The 23,458-nt window shown below is 45.6% G+C and overlaps 1 protein-coding gene across 6 annotated transcripts in view; it reads left to right on the forward strand.

Annotated features, from left to right (window-relative positions):
• LOC139556658 (SAM and SH3 domain-containing protein 1-like) overlaps window positions 1-23,458 on the forward strand; it is a 337,727-nt gene that overhangs the window by 251,228 nt on the left and 63,041 nt on the right. For all 6 annotated transcript variants that reach the window (XM_071370880.1, XM_071370881.1, XM_071370882.1 and 3 more), the window contains exons 2-4: window positions 1,659-1,787; window positions 22,115-22,165; window positions 22,436-22,485. In XM_071370880.1, the coding sequence (XP_071226981.1) occupies window positions 1,659-1,787; window positions 22,115-22,165; window positions 22,436-22,485 (230 nt within the window). The remainder of the gene's footprint in view (window positions 1-1,658; window positions 1,788-22,114; window positions 22,166-22,435; window positions 22,486-23,458) is intronic.

Consider the following 23,458-nt stretch of genomic DNA (forward strand, 5'->3'; position numbering starts at 1 on the left):
CGAATTCATTCAATATATTGCCCAGCCCTACTAAGTAGTTATGAGTCCAAACGCTTCAGAGAGAGGGTCTCCGAGACCAATGAGTTAGTTGATTCTTAATTCTGGTTTCCTGGTAAAGAAATACACCAGGCACTAGCAGGTTCTGCATCTTTACTGTTGTTTTACTGTTCCTTGAGGGCTCGTCTCCAACAAGGCATTTTGGGGGCTTGTGTATTCTGTTGAGTAAGGTCTTTCTTGTTTATGTATGAGGAACCACACCACACTTCCACACAAAGACAGGAACCCAGCAGAGAGCTGAAAGCCCCCTTGTCCGGAAGAGGGTGTTTGGGTTTGGGGTTTAAAAGGGCATGTTAGATCTGTATGTTAGCATACCAAAACCCAGGAAACACTTACGGTTGGCCGTGTCTATTATTTGGACTTTCAATTTGAATGAATGCCTGAAATACACAGAGTGAAGACTTTTATTGAGGTGTATTTTTAAACTGGGAGTTGTATGAAATGTGTGTAAACAGATGTGTATGAATGGCAGTGTTGTGTTGCACTCCCTCTCCAGACACAGCTGGTGAGGCTGCCACCTCTCGTGTGTGTGTGTGTGTGTGTGTGTGTGTGTGTGTGTGTGTGTGTGTGTGTGTGTGTGTGTGTGTGTGTGTGTGTGTGTGTGTGTGTGTGTGTGTGTGTGTGTGTGTGTGTGTGTGTGTGTGTGTGTGGTCAGGTGCAGCTGGAGGCCTTAGGCTTAATGGACTGTGGAGGCTATGGGCTAGTAGAGAAACACACTGGCATGTACACACGGCACACATACGCCACATGCACAGCACACCGGCCTCCAACAGAGAAACAAACAAACAAAAACACACTGACCCAGACAGTCTTCGTCTCTACAGGAACTCGTTTAAAGGTCTTCGTCTTCCACAAATCATACTGATTTACTTTCCTTCTCCTGTCCTTTCTCCTTCCTATTCTCCTACGCAACAGGCCATAGCTAGTATAGCCCACAGAGCTAATTGGTAAATGTGCTGGAAGCTCTAACCCGATCTATCTCTAACAGACTTCCCCTCCCTCAGTAGCACCACTGTGTTAGCTAATAATCTTACCCTGGAGTGGCAGCCAGAGGAAGAAGTGGCGTGCGAGTAATTCGATTTGTGCTCTCTCGCACACCGCCCGCCACACTGCACCGCCATGCCCGGCCATGCTAGCCGAACGCCTGCCTGCCAGTTGGCGCGTCTCACCCTCTACTAATTACAAGCGTATGTGACAGGGGTTTTATTAAGCTGTGCTTCACCCAGAGTGAAAGACAGATGGGGAGCTGGGGTTGTTAGCCAGTCCCCTTTCCCTCGCCTGGAGTACGGTACTGTGGAGGTGGAAGCAGTGGGGGGAGTGTGGAGCTTACTGAAGGGTTTGGCTCAGCTTGAATCTTATACACTGTAAACAGTAGTGAAACCAATGTTTTTCATCCAGACAAAGGTGTTGGTGCCATTTTGGGCCCTCAAATTGAGGAATCAGTGTGAATCTGCAAGTGTCTCCCCAACTTACAATTTCTTTCTTCCAGTCTGGTTCAAACATACGGGCTTCTTTTATTCTCTCCCTCTGAATTCTATGTTTTCTTACTCTGTCTGTCCTTCTGAATGACTTACCACTCTCTCTCTGTGTGTGTTGTGTAGGATGGTTCTCTGGGGAACATTGATGACCTGGCCCAGGAGTACTCAGAGTACTACAACACCTCACTCAGTGACGTAAGCGACCGCATGGAGGAGCTACGCAAGAGACGTGTGTCCCAGGACCTCGACATGGTACGTCCCCACAAACACACTCATCACGTCACGTCACATACTAAGTCCCCACAAACACCAGTCATACTGTTGCATGTCGCTACAAACTCAAGTCCACGAACCCTACTGATATACAATAGAACTGAGTTCCCACCAACCATCGTTTATTACTGCAGTAGAGTATACCCGAGTCCCGTCAAAACAGGAAACCCACCAGCTTAATTCAATACAATATCAGCTAAAGACCTGCAGCAACCTGTTTCCTTATGACTCTACAATTTGCTGTTAGGCTTACATAGTCTAGAAATGTGAAGTGATAGCCAAAATTCAGAGGAAATGTTTAATTTTCTCAGATCTCCTTTTATAATTCATAATATCCTCAAACACCCCATTCTTGGATCAGTTTGGTGTCTTTACAGTGTGATTGTCCAGTGTGCTGCCAACAACCTGGGAGTCAGTCAGGAAGTAGGGGGAGTTTAGTTGGAAAGTGAGCGAGCGAGTGTTTTGTGTTTGTGACTCTTTTCTAAAGCAGTTAGTTTGCCCTCCCGCCTCCCCAGTGCCTGAAAGCGCTTAGTTGTGTTCTGGGGGGGTTCACGTTCACAGGGATGTAGGGTAGTGGGGCATGCGTTGCCTAGTTACTGATGGAGGTATTGAAGTATGCAGTTGGTTCTGGCAGCGAACACCGCTCTGCCTCTGTGCTGCTCGGAGCACCCTTGGGGGTCTATACTCCACACACAACACTCAGAGAGAGAGAGCGAGGGGGGGGGGTAGTGTTCATACGCACGCTTTTATAAATGTGCTATGATGACGCTATTCAAAGTGATTTGTATATGTTTAGAACTCTTGAAAACAGATGGCATCATTTCAGTTCTAAAGTCTCATTTCCAGAACCAATAGCAGGAAACTGGGTACATCTAGACTAGACTGACCTCAGTGCAGACTACTCATCCTGATCCTAAAAGGAGGGAGCCGACTTAAACATATCAATCATTTTTTCACATGCTTCGTAAACAAGAGGTGTAGACTAACAATGAAATATTCTCTTACGGGCCCTTGCCAACAATACAGAGAGAGAGGAAATAGAGAAATAATAATGAAAGTAATAATAAATACACAATGAGTAACGATAAGTTGGCAATATACATGGGATACCAGTACCGAGTCGATGTACAGGGGTACGAGGTAATTGAGATAGATATGTACATATAACTAGGAATAAAGTGACTAGGCAACAGGATAGATAATAAATAGTAGCCAGTCAAAAATATTTGTGCAAAAAGGGTCAATGCAGATTGACCATGTAGCTATTTGGTTAAGTATTGAACTAACTATTTAGCAGGTTTATGGGTTGGGAGTAGAAGCTTTTCAGGGTCGTGTTGGTTCCAGACTTGGTTCATTGATACCGCTTGCTGTCCTCTAGCAGAGAGAACATTCTGACTTGGGTGGCTGGAGATACAGACAGGTATAGAGGTCCTAGATGGCAGTGAGCTCGGCCCCAGTGATGTACTCGACCGTACGTACTACCCCCTGTAGAGCCTTGCGGTCGGACGCCAAGCAGTTGCCATACCAAGCGGTGATGTAGCCAGTCAAGATGCTCTCAATGGTGCAGCTGTCTAACTTTTTGAGGACCTGAGGGCCCATGCCAAATCTTTTCAGACTCCTGAGGGGGAGGAGGTGTTGTCGTGCCCTCTACACGGCTGTTTTGGTGTTTGTGAGTGTCAGAAGGGTGAAAGGAGAAAAGTATTTGAGTGTCATCCGCATAGCAACGGTAGGAGAGACCATGCGAGGATATGATGGAGCTGAGTGACTTGGTGTATAGAGAGAAGAGGAGAGGGCCTAGAACCGAGTCCTGGGGGACACCATTAGTGATATTACATGGTGCAGACACCCAGCCCTGAGAGGGTGGAGAGGAGGATCTGATGGTTCACGTTGTTGAAGGCAGCAGAGAAATCAAGGAGGATGAGAACAGAGAAGAGAAAGTCAGCTTTGGCAGTGTGGAGAGCGTCCGTGACACAGAGAAGAGCGGTCTCAGAGCAACTCCGACCATTTTGAAGTCAGAGGGGATGCAGCCAGTGGTCAGGGATAAGTTGATAAGGGAAGTGAGGAATGGGAGAAGGTCTCCAGAGATAGTCTGGAAAAGGGAGGAGGGAATGGGGTAGAGTGGGCAGGTTGTCGGGCGGCCAGACCTCACTAGTTGCAATATTTCATCTGGAGAGAGAGAGGGGAGAAAGAGGTCAAGGCTTAGGGTAGTTCTAATGAAGCAGGTGTCTGATATGGTAAACTCCTCAATGCCATCGGATGAATCCCGGAACATATTCCAGTTTGTGCTAGCGAAACAGTCTTGTAGCTTACCATCCGCTTCATCGGAACATTGAGCGTGTCACTGGTACTTCCTGTTTGAGCTTTTGCTTGTAATTAGGAATAAGGAGGATAGTGTTATGGTCAGATTCTCTAAATGAAGGGCGAGGAAGAGCTTTGTATTAGAGGTCGATCGATTATGATTTTTCAACGCCAATACCGATTATTGGAGGACCAAAAAAAGCTGATACTTATTAATCCGATTTTTATATATATATTTGTAATAATGACAATTACAACATTACTGAATGAACACTTTTATTTTAACTTAATATAATACATCAATGAAATCAATTTAGTCTCAAATAAATAATAAAACATGTTCAATTTGGTTTAAATAATGCAAAAACAAAGTGTTGGTGAAGAAAGTAAAAGTGCAATATTTGCCATTTAAGAAAGCTAACGTTTCAGTTCCTTGCTCAGAACATGAGAACATATGAAAGCTGGTGGTTCCTTTTAACATGAGTCTTCAATATTCACAGTTAAGATGTTTTAGGTTGTAGTTAATATAGTATTTATAGGACTATTTCTTTCTACACCATTTGTATTTCATATAACTTTGACTATTGGATGTTCTTATAGGTACTTTAATATTGCCAGCCTAATCTCGGGAGTTGATAGGCTTGAAGTCATAAACAGCGCTATGCTTGAAGCACAGCGAAGAGCTGCTGGCAAATGCAGGAAAGTGCTGTTTGAATGAATGCTTACGAGCCTGCTGCTGCCTACCACCGTCCAGTCAGACTGCTCTATCAAATATCAAATCATAGACTTAATTATAATATAATAATACACAGAAATACGAGCCTTCGTCATTAATTTGGTCAAATCCGGAAACTATCATTTCGAAAACAAAACGTTTATTCTTTCAGTGAAATACAGAACCGTTCCGTATTTTATCTAATGGGTGGCATCCGTAAGTCTAAATATCGCTGTTACATTGCACAACCTTCAATGTTATGTCATAATTATGTACAATTCTGGCAAATTAATTACGGTCTTTGTTAGGAATAAATGGTCTTCACACAGTTCGCAACGAGCCAGGCGACCCAAACTGCTGCATATACCCTGACTCTGCATGCACAGAACGCAAGAGAAGTGACAAAATTTCCCTAGTTAAAAGAAATTCATGTTAGCAGGCAATATTAACTAAATATGCAGGTTTAAAAAATATATACTTGTGTATTGATTTTAAAGAAAGGCATTGATGTTTATGGTTAGGTACACATTGGTGCTTTTTTCGCGAATGGGCTTCTTAAATCATCACCACTTTGACGAAGTAGGCTGTGATTCAATGATAAATGAACAGGCACCGCATCGATTATATGCAACGCAGGACAACCTAGATAAACTAGTAATATCATCAACCATGTGTAGTTAACTAGTGATTATGTTAAGATTGATTGTTTTTTTATAAGATACGTTTAACGATAGTTAGCTACTTACCTTGGCTCCTTGCTGCCCTCGCGTAACAGGTAGTCAGCCTGCCACGCAGTCTCCTCGTGGAGTGCAATGTAATCGGCCATAATCGGTGTCCAAAAATGCCCGATTACCGATTGTTATGAAAACTTGAAATCGGCCCTAATTAATCGGCCATTCCGATGAATCGGTCGACCTTTACTTTGTATGCATTTCTATATGTGGGGTTAAGGCGATCTAGAGGTTTTTTCTCCTCTAGTTTTCTCCTCCATGCTGGTCGAAATGAGGTCAAACGGATTTCAGTTTCCTTGAATTAAAATCACCAGCCACTAAGAGCGGCGACATCGAGATGAGCATTAAAAAAAAAAAAATTGCTTGCGACCCTACACAATTTGTTGAATGCGGTTTTAGTGCCAGCATCGATTTGTGGTGGTAAATAGACAGCTACTGACGAAAACTCTCTTTGTAAATAGTATTTAGTATACAGCTTATGATACGGTATTCTAACTTCCTTAATATTACAGATCGCACACCAGCTGTTGTTAACAAAGAGACCCCCCCCCACCTTACCCGACACTGCCATACAGTCTTGACAATGCATAGAAAAACCAGCTAGATGTATATTATTCATGTCCTTGTTCAGCAACGACTCCGAGAAACATAGGACGTTACAGTTCGTCAGGTCCCGTCGAGAGGATAGTCTAGAACGGAGCGCGTCCAGTCTGTTCTCCAGTGATTGTACGTTCACCTCTCTTACGCCGTCTTTCCCGAGCCTCGGGGATTAGGGTCTGGTCCGAGGTGAGCCGGATGTCCATACTGCCGACTCATTCAAATATGAACCTTCATCAAAATCGAGGTTAGTGATCGCTATCCGGAAGCTCTTTTCGGGTCATAGGAAACGATGGCGGAAACATTGTGTACAAAAGCTAAAGAACATACGCACATCTAGGCGCTTTCCACAGGCGCTGGAGTTGAAGGCGAACTCATGGAAAACAGAAAGGAGAACGCCGCACACTGCCGCTCATGCTCCTAGGTGATATTTATTTAACGCTTTGACCCTTAGGTCTTAATCAGGCATCCATATCCCAGGTGGGAGTGGAAGGTCCTATATATATATATATATATGTGCAGTTCTCAGTGACATTACTTCCTGCAGTTGGAGAGAAGTGTAGAGAGGATATCTCAAACGGAGAGCTAGAAGAGGAGGAAAAGGAGGAGGAGGAGGTTGAGGATGTGAGAGCCTGCAGCTGTCTGTCCCCCCCTGCACAACTTGGCAAGAAAGAGGAAAGGAAAGAGAGGAGGAGGAACAGAGAGAACATAGGAGATATGGGCTCAGCAGGCTATAGAAATGACTATATAATTATAGCTACATTATAGCTATAGACATTAGAAAACAAACAAATCCAGCACTCAGAAATATAGTAACTGTTATTTTTCTTGGTTTTATTCCTGTTACCAGGGGTGGAAAAAGTACCCAATTGTCATACTTGAGTAAAAGTAAAGATACCTTAATAGGAAATGACTCAAGTAAAAGTGAAAGTCACCCAATAAAATACTACTTGAGTAAAAGTCTAAAAGTATTTGTTTTAAAATATACAGTGGCTTGCGAAAGTATTCACCCCCCTTGGCATTTTTCCTATTTTGTTGCCTTACAACCTTTTTTGTATCATTTGATTTACACAACATGCCTACCACTTTGAAGATGCTAAATATTTTTTCTTGTGAAACAAACAAAGAAATAAGACAAAAAAACTGAAAACTTGACCATGCATAACTATTCACACCCCAAAGTCAATACTTTGTAGATCCACCTTTTGCAGCAATTACAGCTGCAAGTCTCTTGGGGTTTTTCATTACATTGCATAACTGCTCCAGCTCCTTCAAGTTGGATGTGTTCCGCTGGTGTACAGCAATCTTTAAGTCATACCACAGATTCTCAATTGGATTGAGGTCCAAGACATTTAAATGTTGCCCCATAAACCACTCGAGTGTTGCTTTAGCAGTATGCGTAGGGTCATTGTCCTACTGGAAGGTGAACCTCCATCCAAGTCTCAAATCTCTGGAAGACTGAAACAGGTGCTTCAACAAAGTACTGAGTAAAGGGTCTGAATACTTATGTAAATGTTATATTTCTGTTTTCTCAATTTTTATAAATATGCACACGTTTAAAAAAATAAAAACAGTTTTTGTTTTGTCATTATGTGGTATTGTGTGTAGATTGATGAGGGAAAAAATATCTAATTAATTTTAGAATAGGGCTGTAATGTAATATGTTGTGGGGTCAAGGGGTCTAAATACTTTCCAAATGCACTGTGTTTTGAGGCATGTCTTACCTTGCTTCAATGTAGCGTAGCCAAAATCCGACCATATCCATGGAGGCAATTATTATTATTATTGGAAAAATTATTTTACCCCCTTTTCTCCCCAATTTTCATGTTATGCAATTGGCAGTTACAGTCTAGTCTCATCGCTGCAACTCCCGTCTCGAAGGTCGAGAGCCGTGCGTCCTCCGAAACACGACACAACCAAGCCAAACTGCTTCTTGACACAATGTCCGCTTAACCCGGAAGCCAGCCGCACCAATGTGTCGGCAGAAACACCGTACACCTGGCGACCGTGTCAGCGTGCATTCGCCCAGCCCACCACAGGAGTCGCTAGAGCGCGATGAGACAAGGACGTCCTTGCCAGCCAAACCCTCCCCTAACCCGGACGACGCTGGTCCAATTGTGCACCGCGCAATGCGTCTCCCGGACGCGGTCGGCTGCGACAGAGCCTGGACTTAAACCAGGATCTCTCGTGGCACAGCTAGCACTGCAATGCAGTGCCTTAGACCACTGCGCCACTCGGGAGTCCCCCGGGGAACAATTATTTCATAATCAACTTTCTTTTATTGTCCAGTAGCCAAAGGCACAATCCTAGTCATATTAGCAATATATCCCAGTTGTTGCATCTCCCTTCTTTCTACATTTTCTAATGGATATTTTCATCTCTTTTGACAATGGTAGCCTACTGCTTTGTGCACATTGCTGTGCTTATAGTGTGAATAAATAATAGTACATAAACATTTTAAGATAAATGTTCTGATCTGTTGCTTCAGACTCATTGCTTAAAAAAAAATATATATATATATATATATATATATATATATATATATATATATATATATATATATATATATATATGTAGCCTAGGCCTGCTAGTTGTATGAATTTGGGATCTATCTTCCCACAACTGTCCCAGAGTCTGTATGGAATAGCTATTTCTTTCTCGACAAGCTGACCGATAGAATAGGCCAACTTTTCTACTACGGGGGACAGTAGATTGACATAGGATAGTGATTACTCGTCTTGTTGGCTGGGAAAAGTAAACGTGGGCAGTTATTCTAGCGTCTTCAAACGGCGCAAATTGTTGCATCCTCGACTTGCACGTTCTGTTTTTACCACCATCTCAATGTTGTCTCTGTCATTCGGAGCACTGTGGGTGGACGGTCTAAGAAGGCTACGCGCCCAATGCATATGGGTCCAGTAAATTTCTGTAACGATCGTCCTGGAAAGAAGGTGACTAAAACGCAGCGTGGTAAGTGTTCATTGTAATTTAATAAAATAACCTGAACACTGACACAACAAAAACAACAAAGAGAGTGAACGAAAGGAAACCGTTATGTCTGGTGCAACAACACAAAACAGAAAACAACTACCCACAACAAACAGGTGGAAAAAGGCTACCTAAGTATGGTTCTCAATCAGAGACAACGATAGACCGCTGCCTCTGATTGAGATCCACACCCGGCCAAACACACAGAAAATAAAACATAGAACACCAGACATAGAATGCCCCCCCCCCAACTCACGCCCTGACCAAACCAAAATAGAGACATAAAAAGGATCTCTAAGGTCAGGGCGTGACAATTTCTCAAATGTCTGTTCAATTAAAATTAAAAATTAATTTTCCGAACGAAAAACCTGGTGTGTGTGTGTGTTTTGTGTTTGCATGTGTATGTTTACAAGTGTGCGAGAAGATGAGTGAAGTGGGTCACCACTGCACGTATCGGGAAGGTTGGGAAGGTTCCATCCTGGGATGGGACAGGACTGGGCCCTGGGGGGCCGGGGGGCCTGGAGTTGGTCAGGGAAGTGTACGGAGCATCTCTTAAAGAGAAAGCTGGAAGAGGAGGAAAAGGAGGAGGATGAGGATGTGAGAGCCTGCAGCTGTCTGTCCCCCCCTGCACAACTTGGCAAGAAAGAGGAAAGGAAAGAGGGGGAGGAACAGAGAGAACAGAGAAGATATGGTCTCAGAACTATGCTTGGGAGGTATACCGTATACACCGTATACTGGGGTATTTCGAAAAAGCCACTGGAGGATTTTTCAATACCGTCAATTGAGCCAGTCACGTGCTTGTTTGTAAATAGCTCAATGGGCTAAAGCTGGAGCTGGTGAGTCCATATCTATGGGGTGAGTCTCTGATGTGCCGGCGCACATCAGGTGATGAGTTAAACTTGTATGCAATTCTCTACTACATTTTTGCCATCAGATATCTTATAAGTCAAGTAGCTCTGGGTGACTTATCTGTACAGTTGCCATTTTTTCCCCCCTGTGCTTCCTACTAGCGTTTTTTTCTCCTCTGCTCTTCTCCCGTCTGCTCCGTTTACACCTGCTGCTCTTTCTCCAGAAAAGCACGCATCGCAACTTTGTTCATTTGCACAATTTATCTTGTTTACTTTCGCGTGTAAATGTACCCACTCACCAAAAATGACATTCGGTAGCTACTAGCTATGCTTGTATAACTTTATGAGCTGGATATGCCTGTCTTTGCAATTAGTTTGTTCGTTTTCGCTTGTTAGCATTTAGCTCACCTGGTCTATATGATTCCGCTATTAGTCTGTGCTAATTGTTAGCAGTCTTTGTAATAGAGGACAAATGGGCTTTTCTTGCGTTTTTAGCGCCCCCTTGGGTGCTTTACAGGTAATATTGTAAATCCTGGGATGAGAGAAGGACGGACCGTATGACAAACTGAACATCTGGATACAATGCCTCCCGAGTGGCGCAGCGGTCTAAGGGTCAGTACAGACCCGGGTTCGATCCCAGGCTGTGTCGCAGCCGGCCATGACCGGGAGACCCATGAGGTGGCACACAATTGGCCCAGTGTTGTCCGGGTAAAGGGATGGTTTGCCCGACCGGGATGTCCTTGTCCCACTGCGCTCTAGCGAGTCCTTGTGGCGGGCCAGGCGCATGCATGCTGATTTTCCCCCAGTATTGAAACAGAATAGCAAACATTCTCCAGTCAGTATTGAGTGTTTTCAGGACAGTGTTCTTGCCAGCTGCCGTTGCTCCACTCTCTCCCTAGCTGGTGTTATGCGTCTAGACTGGACCTTCACAGACGGTCTCAATGTCCTTGGCACAATAGCTATAGAAAACTGGAACGAGGGAAGGAGAAGGGGCAGAGAGAGAGAGAGAGAGAGAGAGAGAGAGAGAGAGAGAGAGAGAGAGAGAGAGAGAGAGAGAGAGAGAGAGAGAGAGAGAGAGAGAGAGAGAGAGAGAGAGAGAGAGAGAGAGAGAGAGAGAGAGAGAGAGAGAGAGAGAGAGAGAGAGAGAGAGAGAGAGAGAGAGAGAGAGAGAGAGAGAGAGAGAGAGAGAAATATAGACGGAGCAAAAATATTAAGAAATCAAGAGAGAGTGAGAGAGATAGGGAGAAGGGGTAGAGCTAAAGAGGGAGACAGGGCAGAGGAAGAGAAAGGACTATTGTGCCATATAAAGTGTGTCCAGCCAGTGGCTGCCAGCCAGCCATATCTAGGATCTCCCCGAGGAGCAATAGGAGTGAGTTAGATAAGGTCATTATGTTAAAATGGCGGATACGGACAGTAAATGGGCTGGCATTTAGACGTCCACGCTGGGACATGGCCTCTCAGGGAGGGGTTGTCTGTCACAGCTGAAGGGTACGAGCATGGGGGTTCTCAGAGGACTACCACCCCGCTGCTTCTCTCTGTCCAAACCTTCTCCGCTCCTCCGTTCTCATTCTCGTCTCTTTTGTCCTTGTCTTTTCTCGCTACTGGCACTCATTGGGGATCGCTCGTCTTTCTCTGCTTCATCTCTTATGTTGCCTCCTCTCCCTTCTTCACCCTCTTGCTGCAACACACAAAGATCCTCCCTGTCCGGTCTGGACTAGCCTCTGGTCACGGTGGTCACTGTAGCTGTAACCTTCCCTGAACCTAACAGTCTGACTAGAAAAAGACTTACGGTCAAGCAAACGTGACAGTGGACATTGGAAGACTGTTCCTCTGTAGTGAGAAAGGCCATAGGGCAATGTTCTTCAATTCTGGTCTGGGAGACGCACAAGGCGTGCATGCTTTTGTTCCAGCCCAGTACCAACTCACCTGACTAGATTCGACTAATCCATGTATTTAATGTGCTGTGGGTCTTCATGACCAGGATTAAGGACCACTTCCCTATGTGAGTCTGAGAAGTTTTTGGACCACTGCAGGCCGTAGTGGTCTGTAGACTACTGACTGAGACCACAGAGCTGAAGTTGCTCCCTGGAAAAACCCTTTGGCATCCGCTTATGGCTGTGGTAAAGTATTTGTCGTCGGCGCAAAACCATAGCAGCTTCATGTTTCTCTTTTTGTTCCCTTCAACTCACTTTCTGTTCGCCTCATAATGAGTTCACCATGTCTCAATATCACATACTTGATACAGATCCAGTTTGCTTTCTTTTTTTTCTCCCTCACTTCTCCCCCATTCTTGCAACACATCAAACTTTTCGGTGGGGGGAAAAGTGTTGCACAAACCAAACAAAACTCAGAGTTCATTTGATTTGTGAAACACTTACCCCAACCCCGGGGGCTTGTCCTGGTGCACTGATGACAGCAGTGGGATCTCGGTTGCGTTTCATAAGTGGGGCACTTGAACGCAGCCCCATAGCCTCTTGACGTAGGCTCTCTCTGTGATGACTATCAGTGTACCCTCTTCCTGTCTGACCGTCGCTTGGCTAGTCCCCCGTCTTCATGTTAGCTTTATGAGCAGCCAGAACACAATAGGTTAAGCAAACATCCCTCGAGGAGAAGGAGGGCTATGGATTAACCCCATCACGCCCAGTCGCCTAGCTGCCTTATAGACCCACTGACTTTGCTGCTTTCTCTTCCTGCTTGATTCAAATGGATTGGTTTGGCCAAGAACGGTTAAGCTCCGCTGATGATTCTAATAGGTGCCATTCTAACAAGAGTGAGCATTAAACAGTGGTATCTTCTTGTTACGAGCAAATCATGATATAGAAAAGACACTTTTGTCGACGGCTTTGAAACCTATTTCTGTCCCAGTCTCACTCTTGTCTCTCTATTGTCCGGTCTGTTGCCCGGATGTGGCAGGGCTTGAAAACTAACAGCCACGAGCTGCCCAGTGACGCGAGCCTACCAGACGAGCTAAATGCCTTTTATGCTCGCTTCGATGCAAGCAACACTGCACCAGCTGTTCTGGTTGACTGTATGATAATGCTCTGGGTGGCCGATGTGAGCAAGACCTTTAAAGAGGTCAACATTCACAAAGCCGTGGGGCCAGATGGATTACCAGGACGTGTACTCACTGACCGAGTCTGTAATACCTACATGTTTCAAGCAGACCACTATAGTCCCTGTGCCCAAGGAAGCGAAGGTAACCTGCCTAAATGATTACCGCCCCGTGGCACTCACGGCGATAGCCTAGAAGTGCTTTAAAAGGCTGGTCATGGCTCACATCAACAGCATCCTCCCAGATACCCTAGACCCACTCCAATTTGCATACCGCCCCAACAGATCCACAGATGACACAATCTCAATCACACTCCACACGGCCCTTCCCACCTGGACAAAAGGGACACCTATGTGAGAATTCTGCTAATTGACTTCAGCTCAGCGTTCAACACCATCGTGCCCACAAAGCTCATTACTAAGCTAAGGACCCTGGGACTAAACACCTCCCTCTGCAACTGGATCCTGGACTTCCTGACGGGCTGCCCCCAGGTGGTAAGGGTAGGCAACAACATGTCTGCTACGCTGATCCTCTCCCTCAATGTGAGCAAGACAAAGGAGCTGATCTTTGACTACAGGAAAAGGCGGGCCGAACAGACCCCCATTAACAACGACAGGGCTGTAGGGAAGCGCGTCGAGAGTTTCAAGTTTCTTGGTGTCCACATCACCAACAAACTATCATGGTCCAAACACACCAAGACAGTCGTGAAGAGGGCACGACAACACCTTTTCCCCCTCAAGAGACTGAAAAGATTTGGGTCCCCAGATCCTCCAAAAGTTATACAGCTGCACCATCGAGAGCATCCTGACTGGTTGCATCACCGCCTGGTATGGTAATTGCTCGACATCTGACCTTAAGGCGCTATAGAGGGTAGTGCGTACGGCCCAAAACATCACTGGGGCCACCCAGGACCTATATACTAGGCGGTGTCAGAGGAAAGCCCCAAAAATTGTCAGAGACTCCAGTCACCCAAGTCATAGACTGTTTTCTCTGCTACCGCACGGCAAACGGTACCGGAGCGCCAAGTCTATATCCAAAAGGCTCCTTAACAGCTTCTACCCCCAAGCTATAAGACTGCTGAACAGTTAATCAAATGGCCATCGGATTATTTACATTGACCCCCCCCCCCCCTTTGTTTTTTACACTGCTGCTACTCGCTGTTTATTATCTATGCATAGTCACTTCACCCCTACCTACATGTACAAATTATCTCTAACCTGTACCCCTGCACATTAACTCGGTACCGGTACCCCCTGTATATAGCCTCGTTATTGTTATTTTAATGTGTTACTTTTTTATTATTTTTTACTTTAGTTTATTTGGTAAATATTTTCTTAACTCTTTCTTTAACTGCATTGTTGGTTAAGGGCTTGTAAGTTAGCATTTCACAGTAAGGTTGTATTCGGCGCATGTGACAAATAAAGTTTGATTTGATTCTAAGTACATCAACTCTAGCCCTGTAATCAGTGTTGGATGTGTGTGTCTATGGTACCATCTTAGATCCGCTTCGTGCTGGATGGTCGCGGTGGTGTTTTATGCTGAAGTATCCACAGAAAGACACTGTGGAAAGGGTTGGTAGATACTGGAGATAGGAACCTTTTATGGCAGGGGTGGGCAAACTTTTTGACTCCAGGGCCACATCAGGATTTCGAAAATGTTTCGGGACCGATTTGTTTGTCTGAAGAAATTAGCGGGCCAGATTAAGGGCAGCTTTTTGAAAACATATAGGACCATTGTAATTTCTACATACTTTCTATCTGGTTTTAGACGTTTAAGAGTGGCCTGGAGTGTTTTTAACCCAAAATAACCTGGGTGAAAAGAACGGGTGAAGAGAATTCAGCTCATTCCTCTAAAAGACGTGCTACCATAGGAGACAACCCGACTGGGGTTTGGTCTCGCTTCCCTACTTTCTAAAAGTTCTTTATTACGTAGCCTATTATCTTCCAGGCACAATAAGCGCCCAGCGGGAAAGGAAACACGTCGATGTTTTGCACGTCTTTTGAACAGAAAAGTGTTTGGAATTGTAGCTACACTATCATATCAGGAGAGGTTTGTCTACAGATGTTTGGTGTGGCTGTGTTGTTTGACTCACTCTTGGCTTAGCTGCTCAGCAATTGGGATATTTATAGACCGATAAAGTGTGCATTTTGTATTAACTATATTAGCGAGTGCTGGATTATGACACTGGCTGGTATTTCTAATAACAATGTTTTTTTCTGAGAATACCAACATAGCGACAATACACACACACGTAAACACACACACGAATACACACATCTCAGAAGGGGAGCGGACAGAGGCTCACAATAGTCATGATATAGTCTGTGTGTGTGAGGTTGTGGACCGTTTTCCTGTAGATGGACTGTGGCTTGCCTGTGTATTTCAGTTGCGTGTGTGTCTTTCCGCAGTATCTGTGATTGAGTGTCCGTGTGTGTGTCCATGACCATCACAACCATGTGTTTATCAGTGATGTTTTCAGGATCAGCTGGTTAAGCAGGCCTGTCTCTCCCCAGTCTTATTAACCAACGGTCTCTCTCGGTCGGGGCTGGTGCCAGGCTCCCCAGCTGGCCCCGGTGCTCCCACGTCTTCCTCCAGGAAATGCCCCGTCACTCACCTGGTCTGACCTGGGCCCCCTGGTCTGGACCTGCTGGTCTAACTACCCACATAGCAGGCATCACTGTGCTTCCGAAGCAGGCTGTGGTGGCTCTTACATATGGTCTGCATTGTACTGGGATTGTCTTCGTTAGTTTGCATGCTCTCGAGCATGGATTGGACGTATGTATGGTGGATGGAACATAGCTCTTGTGTCTCATTCTCACCACTTCCCTTCCCGTTATACGTTTGGGTCTACGGTAGCAGAGCAGATTGAGTTTTAGTTTCTGTGCCCTTTGAAAAGTGTATTTATTTGTATTTTTTTTTGCGCTGTCTTTGAAGGCTGCTGACCATGGTTTAGAAGTGTGTGTGTTCCAGGTTTAGTCTTGTCAGATAATCCGGCTTCTGTTGTCAGGGTAGACATCGTGATCCTCATTAGCTACAGTCCCCTGTGCTCTCTCTCTTTCTTTATCTCTCTCTCTCTCTCCCTCTCTTTCTCTTTTATTCAATACAGTCGCGTGTAAACAATCAGGTAGACACACACGGCCGATGCTGACCGTTTTCAGAGTTTCAAATGAAGGAGAATTCTCCCCCGCCCGGGAGTGTGTGTAAGTGAGATCTACACTTCAGTGAACACCAGTTCATCTTGCAAACGTGATCCTATTGCTTTACGCTAAAACACGTTTGAAACACAAACTTCAGAGCCCGACACAAACACACAGACACGGTTCTATTTGTTTGCTGTCCTTTCTCTGAAACGTAGCGTGTCAACTTCTCTGGCTCCAACTCCCTGCTGAACCCTCGATATTCTTGCTCGCTCAAATCTATGCCACTACTCCACCACGTCTCATATTTGATATGCACAAGGCAGGAAAACAGTTGTTGACTTGTGTGCCTTTTCCAGGAGTTTTGTTTTGCGTCTCAGGAGCGTCCGGAGTTAACGCCACGGCTCATTGTTGACAGTGAGAGGGGATGTGGGTTTGTTTGTTTGTTTTCGATTGGATCCCCCTCCCTCCTTCTCTCTCTCGCTCATTCTCTCTCTCTCTCTCTCTCTCTCTCTCTCTCTCTCTCTCTCTCTCTCTCTCTCTCTCTCTCTCTCTCTCTCTCTCTCTCTCTCTCTCTCTCTCTCTCTCTCTCTCTCTCTCTCTCTCTCTCTCTCTCTCTCTCTCTCTCTCTCTCTGTCTGTCTGTGCCTGCATCTTGGAGAAGGAGGAGAAGGAACTGAGGGGTGCTTTGTGCTCCTGTCTCTGTGGGGCTCTATCTGTTTTTTTTGGAGGAGAGCTGGAAGCGGAGGCGCCGTGCACACGTTTGCGTGTGTTCATTTTGTGTGTTTGTGCTTATGCATGTGTGTGTGTGTGTGTGTGTGCCAGGATGGCGCTGAGATGACGCGGAGCTATACGTCTGTGTAGTCAGCGGGCACAGTGCCCATACACCAATGCGGCTGAGACGGCCATATCACCTGACACCCGTCACAGTGGAGTGGGCATCAAAGACAATCAGATAGCAAGAAAACACCAAACCCCACCGAGTGTGTGTCTGAGTCTGTGACGACAGGCCGCCAAGGTTCTGCTTGCCTCACAGATGTATTCCTCTCCATTCAAAGTGACTCATCTCAAACAGCACAGGCACTGCATGCATAGGACTGTGTAGTGCCACAGGGACAGAAGGCCTACAGGTCCCCTTAAGTCAGAGTAACTCGAGTTGTATGTCCTTGGCTCGGTGCTCCCTGCTCCCTTGATTTATGTGAATCCCCTTATTCTCTTGGATGAACATTCTGTTCACTCTGTTTGCCAGCTCTTACCAACTCCTTGATTTACAGAGGGAGAAACTTCCCGGACACCTACCACAAGTTCCCTGAGCGCAATACCAGAGAGGCTAGGGGACAGACAGAAACTGTGCTAGATGAAAGCCAGGATGACTGGCCCCTGGTGAAGTAACCATAGTGATATACAGTAAGTGTAGGGTCCGAAGGCTAAGCCATGTACTTTCATAGCACTTCAGCTGTACTTACACTGCCCTCGGGCTAGGAAGGTTTATAGCTGGCTTATATCACCTCTGAATAACTTTCTAAAAAGCACACTCACTTTACACAGAGTGAACAAAACATTAGGAACACCTTCCTAATATTGAGTTGCACCCTTTCTGCCCTCAGAACAGCCTCAATTAATCTGGGCATGGACTCTACAAGGTGTCAAAAGGCCCATGTTGACTGCAATGCTTCCCACAGCTGTGTCAAGTTGGCTGGATGTCCTTTGGGCGGTGGACCATTCTTGACATACGTAGGAAACTGTTGAGCGTGAAAAACCCAGCAGCGTTGCAGTTCTTCACACACTCAAACCGGTGCGCCTGGCACCTACTACCATACCCCGTTCAAAGGCACTTAAATCTTTTGTCTTGCTCATTCACCCTCTGAATGGCACACATACACAATCCATGTCTCAATTGTCTCAAGGCTTTAAAAATCCTTATTTAAACTGTCTCCCCCCCCCCTTTCATCTACACTGATTGAAGTGGATTTAACAGGTGACATCAATAAGGGATCATAGCTTTCACCTGGATTCATCCGGTCAAGTCTAATGTGTTGTACACTCAATGTAAATGTATTTAGGAAATAAGGAAAAGTACTGACAGGGACAGAAAGACAGACAATTCTCTCTGTCACACTTCCTCCAATTGTAATCTCTCCATATGTTTTCAGCAGAGGAAAAGGACATTGAGAAACAGACACTGTCAATCCTCCTGATGTAATTTCCTCCTCCCTGATGACTTCTGGGAAATGATGTAGTCCAGGTGCTGATCTAGGAACAGTTTCACTCATCCTCTGTCCAAGGCCTGCTCATCTGGGTGTGGTGTTATGACTGATCAGGAAGTATACGCAGAATCCCCCTTTATTTCCTGTATCCTCCCTGAAGGAAGTGTGAGTCTTACTTCTCTAGTCGCGTTATCTAGCTATCTCTCATTTGGTGGAAATGATGAATCCACCCTAAGCTTAACCTCTCCGATTGGCTGCCACTGTACATTCCACATACCACTTCCTGAGTAGCTTTGTGGATTTCCCACACGTGCCACAACAGAATACTCAGTACTCATTGTAGATAATCTGTCCCTTAGTCATTACAAGAAAAACAAACACCCAAAACCCCAAACCAAATCCGCATCCTAACCCCAGTAAGAGTAATCACGGCTCAGCACGACATTGAAGGCAAATCTCCATGGTTACACTGTCAAGCCCTGTTAGTCCTATGGAGAGGGGGAAAGGGATTGAGTCATCCGATTTCAGGAATATCACAGGACTCTGTTCATTGATTAATGACTTCAGAAAGAGAAGGAGGGAACATGCCCCGCTCCACATCAATGGGACTGTAGTAGAGATAGTCACGAGTTTTATGTTCCTCGACATCCACATCACAGAGGACTTGTCATGGACCAACAACACCACCAGTCTTGTCAAGAGGGCGCAACAGCGTCTCTTCTTCCTAAGGCGGCGGAAGAAATTTGTCATGCCGTCCCATGTCCTCTCCAAATACTACCGCTGCACCATCGAGGGTGTCCTGACACGTTGCATCGTGGCCTGGTACGGGATTTGCTCCGTTCACCACCTCAAGGCCCTCCAGCGGGTGGTGAAGACGGCCCAGTACATCACTGGGACCGTGCTTCCACCAATACAGGACCATCTACTCGAAACGTCTACGCAGCCTCTTCAAGGACCCCACACACCCCCAACCATGAGCTGTTCTCTCCGTTACCGTTACCGCAGACCGTATCAGAGCAGGAGGAACGGTTTCACTCACCCCCTGTCCTAGGCTTGCTCATCTGGCTCAGAGACGGTTTCTATCTACAAGCCATCAGACTGCTGAACACTTGAACTGGACTGACCACCTGCTCTGGTTCTCCTCACCTTAGACCACATCACACCTGCTGCTACCAGACTCTTACTATACCGCTCAATTTATACACTTGCCACCCACCCCCCTCCCCAATGCAAATAATGTACTACAAATTGTGTCTTCCTGTATTGTACTTATGATAAAATATTTATTCTGTTCTACTGCCATTTACTTTATGTTCGTATTCTTAAAGTAAAAAGTGGTGTTACTATTTCTTATCGTTGTTGGATTGTAGAGAAGGAAGCTGCAAGTAAGCATTTCGTTGGACAATGTTTACCATGCGCATCCCGTGCCTACAGTTGCAGTCGGAAGTTTACGTACACCTTAGCCAAATACATTTCAACTCAGTTTTTCCACAATTCCTGATATTTAATCCAAGTAAAAATTCCCTGTCTTAGGTCAGTTAGGATCACCACTTTATTTTTTAGAATGTGAAATGTCAGAATAATAGTAGAGAGAAGGATTTATTTCAGCTTTTATTTCTTTCATCACATTCCCAGTGGGTCAGAAGTTTACATACACTCAATTAGAATTTGGTAGCATTGCCTTTAAATTGTTTAACTTGGGTCAAACATTGCGGGCTGCCTTCTACAAGCTTCCCACAATAAGTTGGGTGAATTTTGGCCCATTCCTCCTGACAGAGCTGGTGTAACTGAGTCAGTTTTGAAGGCCTCCTTGCTCGCACACGCTTTTTCAGTGCTGCCCATGAATGTTCTATAGGATTGAGGTCAGGGCTTTGTGATGGCCACTCCAATACCTTGACTTTGTTGCCCTTAAGCCATTTTGCCACGACTTTAGTCCCGTTGGAATCTGCCATGGGAGTAATTTTTACATGGCAGGAGAGTAACAATTCCAGCCAGAATAACCAACAGTTTTTTGGTGAACTCCAAGGTCCTCTGATGATACCAGTCGACATCCCTGTGTTTTGAGAGAAATGTCTGAGTTTCACGGGTGTTGCTCGCGGTTTGAGCAAGAAAACAATAACTAATTCGATAAATTGAACGAAGTACTGCGCAAAAGTTATATATGAATGTCCTACATGTATCAACTTTCACAGTGAACGCTTTTGTTCAAACGTTTTGTGCGTATGGATTGGATATTGCCAAATGCATCAGTAAAAAATATTGCATCTATTTAATGCAACTCTTCCTGTTAATAGATCGCAAGGCAGCATACAACTGATCTAAATGTTTGTAAATGACAAGTTAACTTCCCCATCCTTAGCCTTAAAACGCATCTCAAGTGCAAGTACAATGTTTAGCTCGAGGTATCTGTATAGCCCTATTCTCGCCCGGACTTGAAATACAGTATATTCACGCCTAGAAAGAAACCTCCAGTCTTCTGTCATAACTGTCAAATTATTGGGGGGAAACAGTTAGAAATACAGAGGGTAGTTTGGGGAAAAAACGGAACCCGTCCGAATCGTTCTCTGGAATAATGGACATTCTGGGGTAATAATTACATAACCAACATTCTCTAGTAATACTAGCCCCGTGCAAATAGGGGGAGAACCGAAATGATAGGGGGAGAACCGAAATGTTCGGGCAACCAGAAGTGTAATTGAGAAAGTGCTCCTGACCAAAGTACAGTGATACAGAGAATCAGAATAGGAACCTGGTGGTCTCTCTCTCTCTCTCTCTCTCTCTCTCTCTCTCTTAATCTCTCTCGCTTTCTTGCTCTGGATAGGCCTTAACAACAACAGATGCTGTAGCCATAAGCTACTTTACTATCCCTCTCTGACAGATAATTGCTCCAAAACACACACCCACAAACCCACACACCCACATACCCACAAACGCAGCAGAACAGCTCACGACATCTATGGGTCCAGAGAGGTGACACAGATCTGTCTGGGTTTTTCCCCCCCCCACTGTTTTCACTGAACTTTGGATGGGCCGTTGATCCATCTGTCATGCTCACACTCCTCTCTCTCCTGTGCAAAATGTATCTGCGTCTCAATAACCATAATTAGCTTCAATCTCACCCTTCCTCTCGCCGCTACGGCGATGCGTAGGCTGAATGCTTCAGTCCGTGATGGTCATGCATACGCCTCTGAATACGTCTTCAAAGCACTTCAAGGTGGTTCACGAACTTGCGGTGTTCCCTGAGTGACGTACGTCACCGCGTATCGTACGAGGGTGGAGTTAGGGTGTTGTTATACAGTATGTCGTCATTTTGCTATTTGTAGTCCGGTCAGTAATTCCAGTCGTCTGTTGTGTATTTGGATAGGTAGGATTCCTATAGCACCTAACTCGAACACTCCAGTCATGTTCTGGATCTTGACTCAAGTCTGGCAGGTTTATGTGGCTTTGTTTTCACGCGCCAATAATAGCGCGTGCACGGATGGGCTGGTGTATGTATGCACGTGTGGCGGTATACATGTAAACACTGCTCTGTTCTCTACTCCTCTCTCTCTCTCTCTCCTATCAGGGCGGAGTCCGTGTGAGTTCAACCTCACAGTCGACGCCCGTGGCTGTTGTTACACCCTCCCGGATGTGATACGGCAATTTATTTTCTCTACCTAAGCGACACACGTCCCTTCATTGGCCAATGATGATAACCTCGCACTAACTTGTTGTCTCGTCTCTGCTCTCTCTTACAGGAGAACGCTGACACAAGCTCCACCTCCCTGCAGCTTCGCTCAGAGATCCAAGTAAGCCAAGAATCCTCTTGCCTTGGTCACACCACATTTATACCTGTATCACGACATCAGAATCACATAATATATATATATATATATATAGTCTAGTATGTGAGTTAGCTAGCTAGCTTACATCAGAGTTACATGCTGTGTTACATCAATGTTATTTAATCCATATTGATTAAGACCTTGGATTATGGTTATCTGAGTGGTACATCTATGTACATCTACATCTATATGGCTGAATACCATTGCTAAGTGCAGTACCTCCTCTGTCCACAGGAGTCCCTTGGCTTCAGCAGTGAGGTGTCCACTCCAGAGACAGAGAGAAAGTAAGACCACAGTTCCCAAACCCCACTTCCCTTTACATGTGTGCCGAATAACGTGCAATGCAGTGAATCTGCGTTAGACTGTCAACACGCACACACACACACACACACACACGTACAAACACACACATATGTGGGTCATGAGTCATGTTTATCCTTGCAGCATGTCCAGAGCTAATGATGCTGTGAGGGGATAAGCGTCTCCAGACAGCAGCTCGTGACAACATCTGACTGCACACCCGCTGAGGGCCAGAGACCTTGCCCATGGGGACTGACTGGGCTCTTAGACAGGAGTTATGCATAGGAGTTAGGGACGGTGGAGGAGACCTTACAGTCAGCCCTCGGCCCAGTCACTGCCCCGTGTCTCTTGCGACTGACACATAACCAAAAAAAACACACGCTTTCTCCATGGTTTGAGTCACGCAGAGTGACTCAAGTCTAACTCCCTCCCCTCTGTCACAGCCCCTTGTGGCTGAAGTAAGGCCAGCACCGGCTCTGCCTCGTGTTTCCCCAGTCCTCAGGCCCCATTCTACGGCCCTCCAGGCTTCCTTCCTCCCATTGTGTCAGCTGGAGGGGAGGGAGACGGGGGGAGAGATAAGGGGAGACGGGTCGATTACAACAGGCTAGAGAGTAGGACGGGATGGGGGTATGGGTGGGGTACTGTTCATAGGTTCCTGTTCCCCCTCCCCCTGAATTCCTGGAGTATGTGTGTTGTACTTCTTACTCACTGGGACCTGCCACCTCCCAGGACGTCACGAGCCAGTCATTAAACACCCAAACGAGTCCTGTGTTGTTCATCACTATGACAGTTGTATTTACTGTGACAGTCCTTTAAAAGACATCTCTCTGTCCCAGGGACCAGTGACGTAACAGCACTGTTTGCGTTGGGGTGGGGGGGGGGGGGGGGGAGTGATTTAGTAGTGAAGGCTGGACAGAGGAATGGCTATGGGGACTGGGAGGGAAGTTCAGTTGAGAG

This window comes from Salvelinus alpinus, chromosome 27 (assembly GCF_045679555.1).
Source record: "Salvelinus alpinus chromosome 27, SLU_Salpinus.1, whole genome shotgun sequence".
Classification (NCBI taxonomy): domain Eukaryota; kingdom Metazoa; phylum Chordata; class Actinopteri; order Salmoniformes; family Salmonidae; genus Salvelinus; species Salvelinus alpinus.